This window comes from Alosa alosa, chromosome 1 (assembly GCF_017589495.1).
Source record: "Alosa alosa isolate M-15738 ecotype Scorff River chromosome 1, AALO_Geno_1.1, whole genome shotgun sequence".
Lineage (NCBI taxonomy): Eukaryota > Metazoa > Chordata > Actinopteri > Clupeiformes > Clupeidae > Alosa > Alosa alosa.
The window spans coordinates 3,836,670-3,849,219 of record NC_063189.1 but is presented as its reverse complement, the minus strand read 5'-3'; the positions used below and the strand labels follow the sequence as shown (position 1 = coordinate 3,849,219).

The following is a 12,550-nucleotide window of genomic DNA, read 5'->3' as shown; positions in this document are numbered from 1 at the left end:
CGCTATCTTTTGGTGTGAAGATAATACTGATGTAATTCTCTGAGAATGTGTGGTAATGGTTGAATGGAGTTTTTTTCTTTCTTTCTTTTTTATGAATCTTTTATTGTAATTTTTAAACAATGCCAACGTCATTTCAAAATAGCGGGTGTCTAAACAATAATTACAAGACCCCGTCTACCCAGCCCTCCTCCCTGATATCCAACCCATCACCCATATTCCCTCCCCTCAAGTGCCCCATACACTATGGGGTTTTCTCGTCTGTCCTCCCTTCCTTCCTTCATCCCTCCCTTCAGTCTTAGTCCCTCCTTCTAATTAATTTTGTGAAGAAACGATAGGAGGGTGGTCTCTCCCATTCCTCCATCCTCCTATCGTTCCTTCACAAAATTAATTAGAAGGAGGGACTATGACTGGAGGGAGGGAGGGAGGATGGACAAAAAGACAGATGAGAACCCCTATAAGGAAAGGAGGCGTTTGACCCATGTGTGTCCCCTCTCCCAGGGCGTGCCCATCAGGCTGGAGGTGGGGCCTAAGGATCTAAAGCAGGGTCAGTGTGTGGCCGTGAGGAGGGACACTGGAGCCAAGATCACGCTGCCCGAGGCCGACACCGACAAGAGGATCACGCAGTTGCTGGAGGAGATCCAGAACAACCTCTACAAAGAGGTACCTGCAGCAGCCTGCAGCACACACACATGCTTGCACACACACACTTTTTCGCGCACACATACACACACACACACACACACACACACATGCGCACACATACACACACACACACACACACACACAAACACACAGACATGCGCACACACACACATGCGCGCACACATACACATGTACACACACATGCGCACACACATACACATATCACACACACACACACACACACACATTGTTTCTTGAAGACATGTAAATGTTTACGGTTATGTGATTATAGCGATTTTATGTTTATGGTTTATTTGGCAGACTTTTTTGTCAAAAGCTGTCTCTCAATATCAATAAAAATAATGACCATCACATTTCAGCAATAATGACTTTTCGTATGAACACCTTTAACATATAAACCATAACTCTGTAAGAGAATTAATTATGAAGGGCATGGTGAACAGATTTTGACGTGCGTATGTGTGTGTGTTTGCGTTTGCATCTGTGTGTCAGGGCCTCTGATGACCTGCTTAAGCACATGGTAGCAGCCGACACCATGGAGCAGTTCCAGAAGGACCTGGACCAGGGCCGGGTGAGCAACCTGGGAGAGACCAAGTGGGGTGGGGCGGTGGGGGGGTCTGGTATCCTAAAATAGACAGGAGGATTTTTATTTCTCTGCCTTTCACTGTCATTGGCTTTGTGGAAAGGAGGAACCCGCACTCAGACCTAATAGTGTTCTATTAAAATAAACTGACACCGCGTACGACACCTTCTCTCCACTGACCTGCGACAACTGTTGGACTCGCACAAGGCGATTACTTACAGACATTACTTAGACCCAAACATAAGGTGCAGACACCAGCCTTGATCCGACTCATGTTGGGAAAATAATTTGCATTCCTACATTAGGTCTTTAACCAGTCACATAATCAAAGCATCAATATGTCTAGGCAGTTTACCGTTTTTATAATTCTTAAATATGTTCTTAAAAATTCTTTAAGTGTCTGTAAGACTTACTAATGCAAAGTGACCACTCACTCATACGTCCACTCTGCTTTTAGATTGTCCAAATTCCATTCTGTGGAGGCATTGAATGTGAGGACTGGATCAAGAAGATCACTGCCAAGTAAGTGTAACCTGTAGGCTAGCACTCACCCGGACTGGAACCTGCAAACAGCAGCACCTCCGATCGGGAGTCGAGCGTGCTAGCAACCGGGCTAAAAACACAGACTGCTAGCTTTCTCACTAGCACGACTCTTAAGGTGTGGGGATGGAGGGTTACACAACACACATACTGCACAGCTACGGACCAGCTGGCTGCCGTTACATAAATAAATACTAATTCCAGTTATTTCACCTACTGGTTGTCAATGAGACAGTAATCGTATCATAGTACATTCATCGTGTTCAAAGGCTGTAATCACAACTAAAGCTTGCCGTGTGACTTTGCAAGCGTTGGTTGTTGTTATAGCACTTATCACCGCTTAAAGTGCCAATGTCAACACCATTGAGATGTCTGCATGCACACCTACAGTTAATTATTCATCCAAAAGCCACTTGTAGTTGTAGCACCTTGGGTTAGTACAAAGGCACAAAACACGTACCGTTGTTTGAGAAATACAGGTTTTTCCTTACAGCTGTGTCACTTAAGGTCTTCATTGACTGCATGAACTACCTGTTTGCTAAACCACTTGGTCTGGAGCTGGACTTTCAAACACAGCAGGAGTATTTCAGCCATGCTGTGCCATACTGCCCCCTTGTATATATTTACAGGCCCAGAAAAGTCACTTTTACACCCCTCCCTCCTGGCCATGGCTATGGATATGGTTATGGTTCTAGTGTTTAGCAGACGCTTTTATTTTAGTAGCCTCGCATGCTTAGCTTCAGCCAGTTAGCATCGCAGGTAAGCTGAGCTGACTCGTCATGGTAACTGGCCACCGGGCCATTGATTATGTTGAACCCTGCTGTGTGTCCCAAACCTCACCATGCTCCCCCCCCCTTACAGGGACCAGGACCTGGAGCCAGGGGCCCCCTCCATGGGCGCTAAGAGTCTGTGCATCCCCTTCCAGCCCCTGAAGAAGCTGCAGCCGGGCCAGATGTGTGTGAGCGGCAAGGAGGCGGCACAGTACTACACGCTGTTCGGACGCAGCTACTAACACACCGCCACGGGAGACAGGAACCGTGCAGCACTAACCCCATCGGTCCCCTCCTAGGGTCACTCACTGCCCTCCCCTGCCCTCCCCAGGGGCAAGTGGCAGGGGGGTGTTGGGTAACATGTACCCAGTTCTGAAAACTGTTTGTCCTTATTTTAAAACTCTTGCACCCCAACAGTGCGTTTTTGGTGGGGGGGGTTGTCAACTCCCCTATGTTTCTTTCTCTCTCTCTCTCTCTCTGTCTCTCTCTCTCTCTCTCTCTCCATTCTGTGGAGGCATTTCTCTCTCTCTCTCTGTCTCTCTCTCTCTCTCTCTCTCTCGCCTTCCCCCTGTTGTCCCTCCCTCTCTAATGACCTCAGGACTGTCACATATTATGTCCATGCTGGACCATTGTCTTGGGGAAGGAGGTACTCCCTAAAGTAGTTCCTCTCCACAGAGGAGTTACCCACAATGCAATATGTTTTGCTACCAGTAGGAATACGTCCTCTGTGCTTCTAAGAGTTTGTGTCTGAGACTCCGTCTGCGCTGGGGTTCACGTCTGTCTGTAATGAAATTAATAAATAAAGGGATTATGAATTTTGCACTGTTTTCTGTGTTGTCCTTTCAAAATACTAGTTCGTCAAATACTAGTTGTCCTTTTTAAATTATACAGTGATTATCTGAAATACTAATTTGTTTCCGTTTCAGTTCAATAGTTGTATTTTTTCCTCATGGCCTCTAAATGTTTCAGGACTGTTTATTTCTCTGGTGGCACTTAACATACTTGATTTTATCAGACCGCATTCCAGTTGGTATGTCCTCTTCTGTCAGAGAATTTGTTGCAGTCTTCTGCAACACAGCAGGACTTTAGGCTGTATTACGCAACCGTGGCTTCTGGCACGCACCAAAAGAACCACTGGCCATTGGAATGCCGTAAACATGCGCACTACCCCAAAGTACCGTTATTAAAAAAGGCTTGGTCACAATACTGTCAGACGCTACAATAGTTTCAGACAGTATTGTAATGTAATAGTTAAATCCAGACAAGCTATTCGTGAATCTCACCCAACGTCAAAGGTGTTGCCAGTAGACATTGCATCCATACCTGACAGACAGGTGGTTGAAGTCGACATTCCTGCTGTTCCGTGCGTCACCGTACACGTTCAGAGGGCGGGTACTCGTACCGGGCGGAAGCGAGCTACTGTATTGGATCGCTTTGATTCCTCTGTACACACCTGCGTCGCGCCGGTTTAAGGTATAGTATATAACATTTTAACTTTTAAAAGCCACACTCTATGTAAAATCGCGATGTATTGATGTAAACACTGGTAGCTACTAGAGACTGAGTGGAGTTTTACGCGACTACAGAATGAGCTGGAGTTTCGGTAGAGTGATTCCTTGTTATCTATTAACCAAAAGCTTGCCATAGATACAACGTAAAGGTGGACATCTCCCTCAAAGTTATGATGTTTATTTCCTGACAGATAGTCTGAAGCATGGGCATAATGTTCAAGCGCTGTTTAATTTTCAGATGGCCAGTTAAGCTAGCCTACTGCCGGTCATAGTCACGCCGCACACTACACGTTCTAAAGGTTTTCTAATCTCCTTTCTCTCTTTATCTTATTGACTAAAGTCTACTCTAACAAGGGTCGACGACAGCTCACAGTGAGTTCCTCAAAAACGAAGAGGATGCTGTAACCTAGTTCCCCTCCGTCAAAGGAAGGAAGTGCTCTGAACTCATACTCTGTACACAATGAGCATTCCCTGTTGCTTTTGTCACGGAAACTCGAACAAGAAGCAAAGGCAGAAACGCAATCAAAAAAATAACAGTTCATTTTCATAGCTATTGTAAGGTAAGCTCTTGCCAGAGGCTCTTTTAAATGAATTTATGTGTAGTTACGCAGTGATGATGCAGTGATCATCCACTGATGTGTTTATTTTATGTCTGCAGAGATGATCTGAAATGGCTGTAGTAGATAAGTTTCCTAGTAAAACCACCGAGCAGTTTGGAGATTTTGAGGAGTGGTCCAGCGCCACCTCATCAGATGGTTGCCTTGGCGACTGGAGTGATTTTCATGACAGTAAAACCTGGGATGGAGACAGGCCTGCCTCACCTGTTCCTGCCCAGGAGCGCTCCTCAAAGGTACGCGGTCTTCTCGGCAGCATTTGGATTTTAGTCTGCCAAGCAGTCCCATGATTTGATTACAGTACACCATATGACGTTTTTTAACATTGTGTAATTGTACTGACACCACCTTCTCGTTTCTTCTGCTCTGTAGTGTATTGCGGCTGTGCAGAGTTGCGAAGCCCCGGATCCGTGGGGAGTTTTCAGCGAGTGCTTCCCAGACGCGGGTCCGCAAATAACTGATCTTGGCGACCTTGAGACGCCAACCCTGTCGGAGCTGCTTAGGAGCCCCTCACACACACCGTCGCAGTCAGGAGGCATTAGCAGGTATGCACACCTTTTCACCTAATCCCCCTCAGTTCTGCAGCTCGACACTAATGTATAACCACCTAGATAGCCACGTGAAATGATCAGCTGAAACCACGTGAAATCACGTGAAACTAGTCCTAGACTTAAAAGAGAACTTAAATGAAAATCGAAATAGTGTTGGACTAGTAGGAAACTGACTATGTCTAGACTAAGTAAAAAGGCCTACTTGAAATGTGAAAGCTAATTGGCGTGTAGATTGCCCTCCTTTTATTATTAAATTAAGCAAAAAGGCAAGTTTGAAGAGTGGGCTTTTTGTGCGTTTCCCATGTGGTTTTGGTCCAGCTTTTAAAAAGTAGGATACTCGTGCAGCATGTAGTCTGCCAGGGTGGATCAGGAGGGCCGTGTCTTGGCGAAGGGATGAGATGAGTGTTGTGTTGTGTTGAGTTGAGTTGGCTCTTCTAAGGAGTGAGAACATGATTGGTGTCGCTGACATTAGCATCTGTCAAACCTGAATCCTGAGTCCTGACCCGGTCTTCTGTCTCTCTCTCAATTCATTTCAATTCAAATGGGCTTTATTAGCAAGACGACATATGGCATTGCCAAATCATTCACAGGAACAACAGAAAAAAAACAATATAAAGATACATACATTGTATATAATCTCTCTCTCTCTCCATCTCTCTCTCTCTTGTACTGCTGCCAATAAACAGCAAACCCTATTGAATGTGGGTCAGCCAACCCTGCGTTGGCCTGCACTGTCTTCTGGCTTTGTGCCATGACTGCATTTGGGACTGTGTGTGCATGTGCGTGTGGCGTCTGTGTCTGCGTGTGCTGGGGAGTGTGTGTGGGTTTGGGGATTTTGAGTGCTTCAATCAAAAGTTGCTTGACCCCCCCCCCGCAAGGAAGTTTTCAACGACCCCTCATCAGTCTTTTCATATAAGACATGACCCTCCCGGTCAATTGTCGATACCTTCCGCCCACGTATTATAACGCTGTGATAACATATCGAATTAAATAGTCGTTCCAAATTCACCCTCTGCTTTCTGATCTTACACATCACACTTCACCAAGATGGTGGCCATTTCAGTAGAGTTACTCACTAACATTGTTGTGGAAACACAATAAGCATGGAAACTAAATGCACACTTCCTGCAACTGCATTAGCCTACTTGAAAGTTACTCCACTAGTAAGTATTCACATGAAATAAAACATTGAGACCATTCAACAAAGCACACTGGGTAATAACAAATTCAACACATGAACTTGTTGCTATGGACTCGTCTCTAGGCTTTCTCAGTCATTGTAAAGCTGCCGAAGCTGAACATTATCCAAAACTCAATTTCTCAGATGAGCGTCAATTTGGGACCTTGCACTCCTACTTGAATTTCCCCTGGGGATCTATCTATCTATCTATCTATCTATCTATCTATCTATCTATCTTCCTTCTCAAATGACTTGAAAAGGCCGTTTGCACAATTTCACAAATAATCACAGGGACCGAAAAATACCTAACATGCCAACTTTTTCCGGGTTTAGGCCCATCATTTTAACTTTTCCCCGCTGTCTTGCCGTTTTAATATTTTCCCGTAGAATATCCCATATTACTGTAATACTCTCATAACATTAGTCCTGCATTCCGGCCTGTCTCTGTGTTGTCCTGTTGTTACCCCTTGCTCTTCTAGAGAAACAGATGTATTCAAATCCTCGTTTTGCTTGCTTGAATGCGAACTCAGAGTGATATTAACCTACAGTAGGCCTATTTAAGTTAACGACGTGGTTGTCGTGAGAGCACGATTCATTGGCGCTTGCAGTGTTCGGCCGTAGGCTATGTCTACGTGCGCACCTGCCAGGCTAAGAGCCAAAGAAATCCCCCTGTATATTCACTCCAAGTTGGCCTACCATAACTTATCAACTCTACACTGTAGACCATAAACTGGCTATTTATATGACCAATGTATTTGTTCAACTTTATGAAGCAGAATTACGCACGGCTGCTTGGAACGTAACACATTATTGTTGGCAGGAGAGAGAATGACAGCGATTAACAAATTGCACTTGTTGCTGGTTACCAATAAATAGGGCCTACTATATATTTTTTTGCAAACAACAAAAACAGAAAGGATGGAGACAGCAAAGCTAGAGATGGGCAGGAACAAGGTCAATTGGTAGAAATGCTTGTCAAAACGTTAGGAGCTGGATGTGTGGATGAATGAAGCAGTATGCTTTATAAGCATGCACACTGTTTAAAGTTAGGCTAGGCTACACGGTAAACCAAAGTTAAATTTAGCTTTTTTAGGGCTGGATAAAGTTGACCAAATGGATATAGGCTGTTAGGAGTGAATAAAGTAGGTTACTTTGTTGCTCCAACCCTTCCAACGTTAATGTTGATGTTGACATTTTCCGTGATTTTGCGTGAGAAATCCGGGACATCTCCCTTATTTTCATTGTTCAATGTTGACAGAGCTATGGGACCAAAGAGAACGTAATATGGCGACAGAAATCAACAATCAAACAAGCCACTTTGATTTTTTGCTGTTTTCATTAATACAAAAGATGGGTGACCCCCCCCTCCTAGACAAAAAAAAGTTAGGTGACCCTTCCCTCAACAAAGAATAAAAAGACATGACCCTCCCCGTTTATAAATAACGAACCAGCGCGTAGACGCTTGCAGACGCCTGCAGATGCCTAGCCCTCTCTCCCGTCGCCGCTTGTGGCCGTGTATAGGCTAAAGTGTATGGTGTAACGTTTTATTTTATGTAATTACACAATGCCAGCTAACGTAGGCTACTAAAGTGGAGGTAGCCTACTACTGTTAACATATTTTATTGAAACACTTACAAATATCTGGACAAGATACTGAGCTGGCAATTTGAGCCTAAAACAGGATGGGTCAGGGTCGCTGGGTCAGGGTCGCTAGGTCAGGGTCGCTGTTGTGCGGCCTGTAGGCAAGGTGACCATGACGACATGTTTTCCCTCATTTTAACCAAGTGGATTGACACTTTTTCACACACTTTCTCTTCCCTCTCTCTCTCTCTCCTCCACAGTGGAGTGATGAGTGTGTGTGGGCGTCTGCTGTGTGAGGGGAGCACAGTGAGGTGGTTGGGACCCAGGCCCAGCACACAGTCCTTCTCCCAGCTCCTCAGCACACTACCTCTGGTGGATCCACACACACACAATACAGAGGTGAGCCCAGTGTACACACACACATTACAGGTAGTCACAGTGCACACCCAGTAATTTACACACACACACACACACACATACCATGAACTCAGCACTGGTAAGCCTGTTTTACACTTTCTGTCCCAGCTGCACACACACTCCCCAAACACACAGATAATCCCAGTTTACCTCTAAACTCCATCCCCATATGTCATACAGTAGTTAAACCCATCTTAGCTCACACTCTCACTCGACCCCCCACACACACACACACACACACACAGTGGACGAGACCACCGAGAGGAAGCATGGTTGATGCCACAAACCAACTTGCATTTTCTCTAATTTACACACACCACACTGGTAAACCCTTTGTGAGCCTATACACACACACTTACATACACTTACACTCACACCACATGTAAGACAAGCTGTCCAAGCTGCTAAGCTTACACCCTTTCCGTGGGCTCCTTACTCTCAAACACTACAAAGTAATTCTCTCTCTCTCTCTCTCTCTCTCTCTCTCTCTCTCTCTCGCTCTCTCTCTCTCGCTCTTTCTTTCTCATGCTCTCAGGATATGGCCCTGCCTGACATGGAGTTAGAAAAAACTGAAGACCAAAGCCCTCCAGCTGCCCTCATACAGACTAAGGTACACTTTGTGTGTGTAGAGCTTGTGTCTGTGAAAGAGCGGAAGTTCACCTGTTTCTCCAAATCAAGGCGGCACATGTAACGTTAATGGTATGTGCTTGTCCGATAGGATGGCTGTCATTGGCTGTCTCTGCTCAGCATGCGCTGCTGATATGCCAGCCCCTCTCTCCCAGGGTCTTAGGGCCCGCCTGGCTCCTGTCCCTGATAAGAGCCGCAAGACATGATGGGACCCGGCAGCATTAGACCCTGCGCATGGGCCCTAGACCCCGCAAGACTAGACCCCGCATTAGCAGACTGGGACCCCGGCACAAGACCCCCTACTAGATGTCCCAGACTATTAATGTGGTGTGTGACACAGCCAGAGAAGAGGCCGATTAGCCTGGAGGAACGTGCACACTAGCCCAGCTCTGATCTGCTTGGCTCCAAGAGCTTTGGCTTGATCTTATCTAGCAGTGGATGGAGGGGGACAGCGAACCGTTACAATGACTGCTGTTACAATCAACAATAAGCTGTAATAGGAGAAAAAAATCAGACTCAGAGCCATAAAGCATCATCACCATCATTATCATCACCTTATGATTCCCTTATCACCATCATTATTATCACCTAATGATGACCCATTATCCCCACCATCATCATCACCACCACCACCATTATCATGATCATCACCATCATTATCATCATCATTATCACCATCACATCATTATCATTATCATCATCATCATTATCAGCATAATCATCATCATTATCATCTCCATCATCACCATTATCACCATCATTATCATTATCACCGCCATCATCATCACCATCATTATCATCATCACCATTATCATCACCATTATCATCACTATTATCATCACCATCATTATCATTATCACTATTATCATCACTATTATCATCACCATCATTATCATTATCACTATTATCATCACCATCACCATCATCACCATCATGATCATCACCATCATGATCACCATCATTATAATTATCCCCACCATCATTATCATTGTCATCATTATCATCACCATTATCATCATTATTACCACCATTATCATAATCACCATCATTATCATTATCACTATTATCATCACCATTATCATTACCATCATTATCATTATCACTATTATCATCATTATCATCATCACGATTATCATCACCACCATCATCAACACCATCATCATCATCAACATCATGGAGCTCCTGATGTTCTCGAGGGGAAACAGTGTATCTAACGTTTGAATTCTCCTCTTGATGTATTACTGATCATGCTCATATTAAGTGATTTTTGTCGCAATGTTTTATGCCTGTGTTCCGTGTTAGAATGAGTCTGATCACGATCATGAAGAACATATGACCTCTGACCCCTGTGTTCCGTGTTAGAATGAGTCTGATCACTATCATGAAGAACATATGACCTCTGACCCCTGTGTCTGTCTTCTTCTCCATCTCTCTTTCCCATTTCTTTTTGTTTTCTTGCTTCCTTCCATCTCTTCATTTCTCCATCTCTCTACCCATTTCTCTTCATCTCTCTCCTCTCCTCCCTTTCCTCCTCTGTTTCTATCTGTCCTGCAGCTCTCGGCTCCGTCCTGCTGCCACCAGACCCCCCCTGTCATGTACCAGGTGTCCCTGCGCTGGATCAGGCTGTGCAACATCCAACTCCAGGCCCACAAGCATCAGCATGGCAAATGACCCCCTCACCAGGCAAACTCCCATCAGCATGGCAAATGACCCCCTCAACAGGCAAACTCCCATCAGCATGGCAAATGACCCCCTCAACAGGCAAACTCCCATCAGCATGGCAAATGACTGCTGCAATGACGCCCTCAACAGGCGCATCCAACAATAACAGACAAACACGCAGCATGGGTGAAGAGCTCCTGCAATGAGACCCTCAACAGGCCTACCAGCTGAGGCAAAGACATTCACACTTCACACAAGCAAACTCAAGTTCTCAGGCACCGTACCTGAATGCAGGTGTTGGCCAGGCCATGGAAGATTTCATATAGATATGTAACAGATTCAACAGCCTTTGATTTCACTTTGTGTTTGCTTTATGGTGAAGTGTGCCGTGCGCACGGCGGTTTGGCTCAGATGTTTACTCTGCTGCCTTATCTGACTTTCTGCCCACTCCTGTCCACCAGACACAGAAAAACATACTCCAATGACACACACACACAGACACAGACATCAGCTATGCACTCTTTTGACCAAAGACAGGAGAGGTGCCAATCCTTTGCTCTGGATATTCGACTGGACTGTTCAAAATGCCAGTGTCCTTTAACAGTGGTAGCTCATCTCTGACCCGGTCATCCCTTAATGAATTTTAGCATTTACACTTGATCTACGCATCTGATCAAAGCTACGGTGGGTGAACATCTCCATTTTGGATGTAGTCAAACTGAAATCACACCCTGCAGAACCAAACTGCGATTTGAAAAGCTGATTTTGATACCACAGATGAATGAAGACAGCTCTCAGGCAGAGCAACTCCCAGAGAAGGAAACACACTTTTGCACACTAGTTACGAGTGCACTACTAACACGGGATTTCTTTGAGTGGGACGTTCTTGTTTGGTAGTTTGGCCTGTTGTTGTGAAGACACCACCTGATTAGCAGAGCTGCTCAAGGACATGTTACGCAGCTTGCTTTCCAAAACTCAAAGGGGTAGGATCACGCGTTCGCTGAGTAGGGAGTAGCATCACCCTGAATCGACACCACGCTCTCCTCCTTATCTCTCAGCCGCAGAATGTTCCAGCACACGAGGAAAGCATCAGAACAATAGGAGAGCTGATAAAGTCACTTGAAGAGCACAGCTGACTCCATCACACGTTTAACGTGCATCAGGCTCGTACGGGCCCATCCAGGTGTGGATTTAAAGCACAATATGCAGTATACTGACATCACGTTTACATTGAGATCCAGTTACAATCAGACAGCCAGGTTTGGGATAGAAAAGTGATAGAAACACATGGCTTGTTACCAGTCCCACTCTAAAGCTCGTCATAGTTAGATTGTCCTTGGGCTGAATGATGTCTGTGTCAGTCAAACTCAAATGAACTGTATCAAACTTCTCCATAATCATGTTTTTATTTTGTTTTATTTCATGATCTGAATGATTCTGTCTAAAGGGTTTTACTTCTGCAGTACAATTAAGCCTACAGAGACATTCTTGTCTTGACCTTCAGGACACTGTAAAATGGCAATAACCATAACAAGCAGGAAGAGAACACTAAACACACAGCTGTGTGTGTAATTGGGACTTATTTATAGTATGTTCTTTTAAAGCTTTTTTTATAACCTTCCGTTAGCTTTGATGTCCTGTGTGATTTGATAGCAAGAGAACACCCTGTACACTAGTGCCTTTGTGTGAGTGAGAATGAAATGAATCTGATTTCGAATTGTGTGATTTTATGATAAGACTGTTATAAGTAATGTTAATGTATTTATTACAAATATGTATTTGTTACAGCCGATTTGCCAGTCAATGTGCTTGGTTTTTTTGATACATTTACAGGTGGGAAGTGGGAAGATT

At 44.7% G+C, this 12,550-nt stretch overlaps 2 protein-coding genes across 3 annotated transcripts in view; both read left to right on the top strand.

Moving 5' to 3' along the window:
• The window catches only part of eprs1 (glutamyl-prolyl-tRNA synthetase 1), a gene marked incomplete in the record, with an annotated part of 40,995 nt that extends 38,005 nt beyond the window's left edge, over positions 1-2,990 (top strand). The window contains 4 exon segments of the mRNA XM_048250320.1: positions 499-657; positions 1,154-1,234; positions 1,704-1,768; positions 2,648-2,990. Coding sequence (XP_048106277.1) covers positions 499-657; positions 1,154-1,234; positions 1,704-1,768; positions 2,648-2,798 — 456 coding nt within the window.
• Positions 2,991-3,711: 721 nt separating this feature from the next.
• LOC125304141 lies at positions 3,712-12,491 on the top strand. 2 transcript variants are annotated; one of them, XM_048258188.1, is made up of 8 exons: positions 3,712-4,029; positions 4,408-4,627; positions 4,726-4,917; positions 5,054-5,226; positions 8,254-8,392; positions 8,946-9,020; positions 10,592-10,720; positions 10,760-12,491. In XM_048258188.1, the coding sequence occupies exons 3-7, from the start codon at positions 4,738-4,740 to the stop codon at positions 10,706-10,708; spliced, it is 684 nt and encodes a 227-aa protein (XP_048114145.1). In that variant the 5' UTR covers positions 3,712-4,029; positions 4,408-4,627; positions 4,726-4,737; the 3' UTR covers positions 10,709-10,720; positions 10,760-12,491. The 2 variants fall into 2 exon arrangements, with proteins under 2 accessions (XP_048114145.1, XP_048114136.1); XM_048258179.1 differs by having other exon boundaries at positions 10,592-12,491.
• Positions 12,492-12,550: the final 59 nt, after the last annotated feature.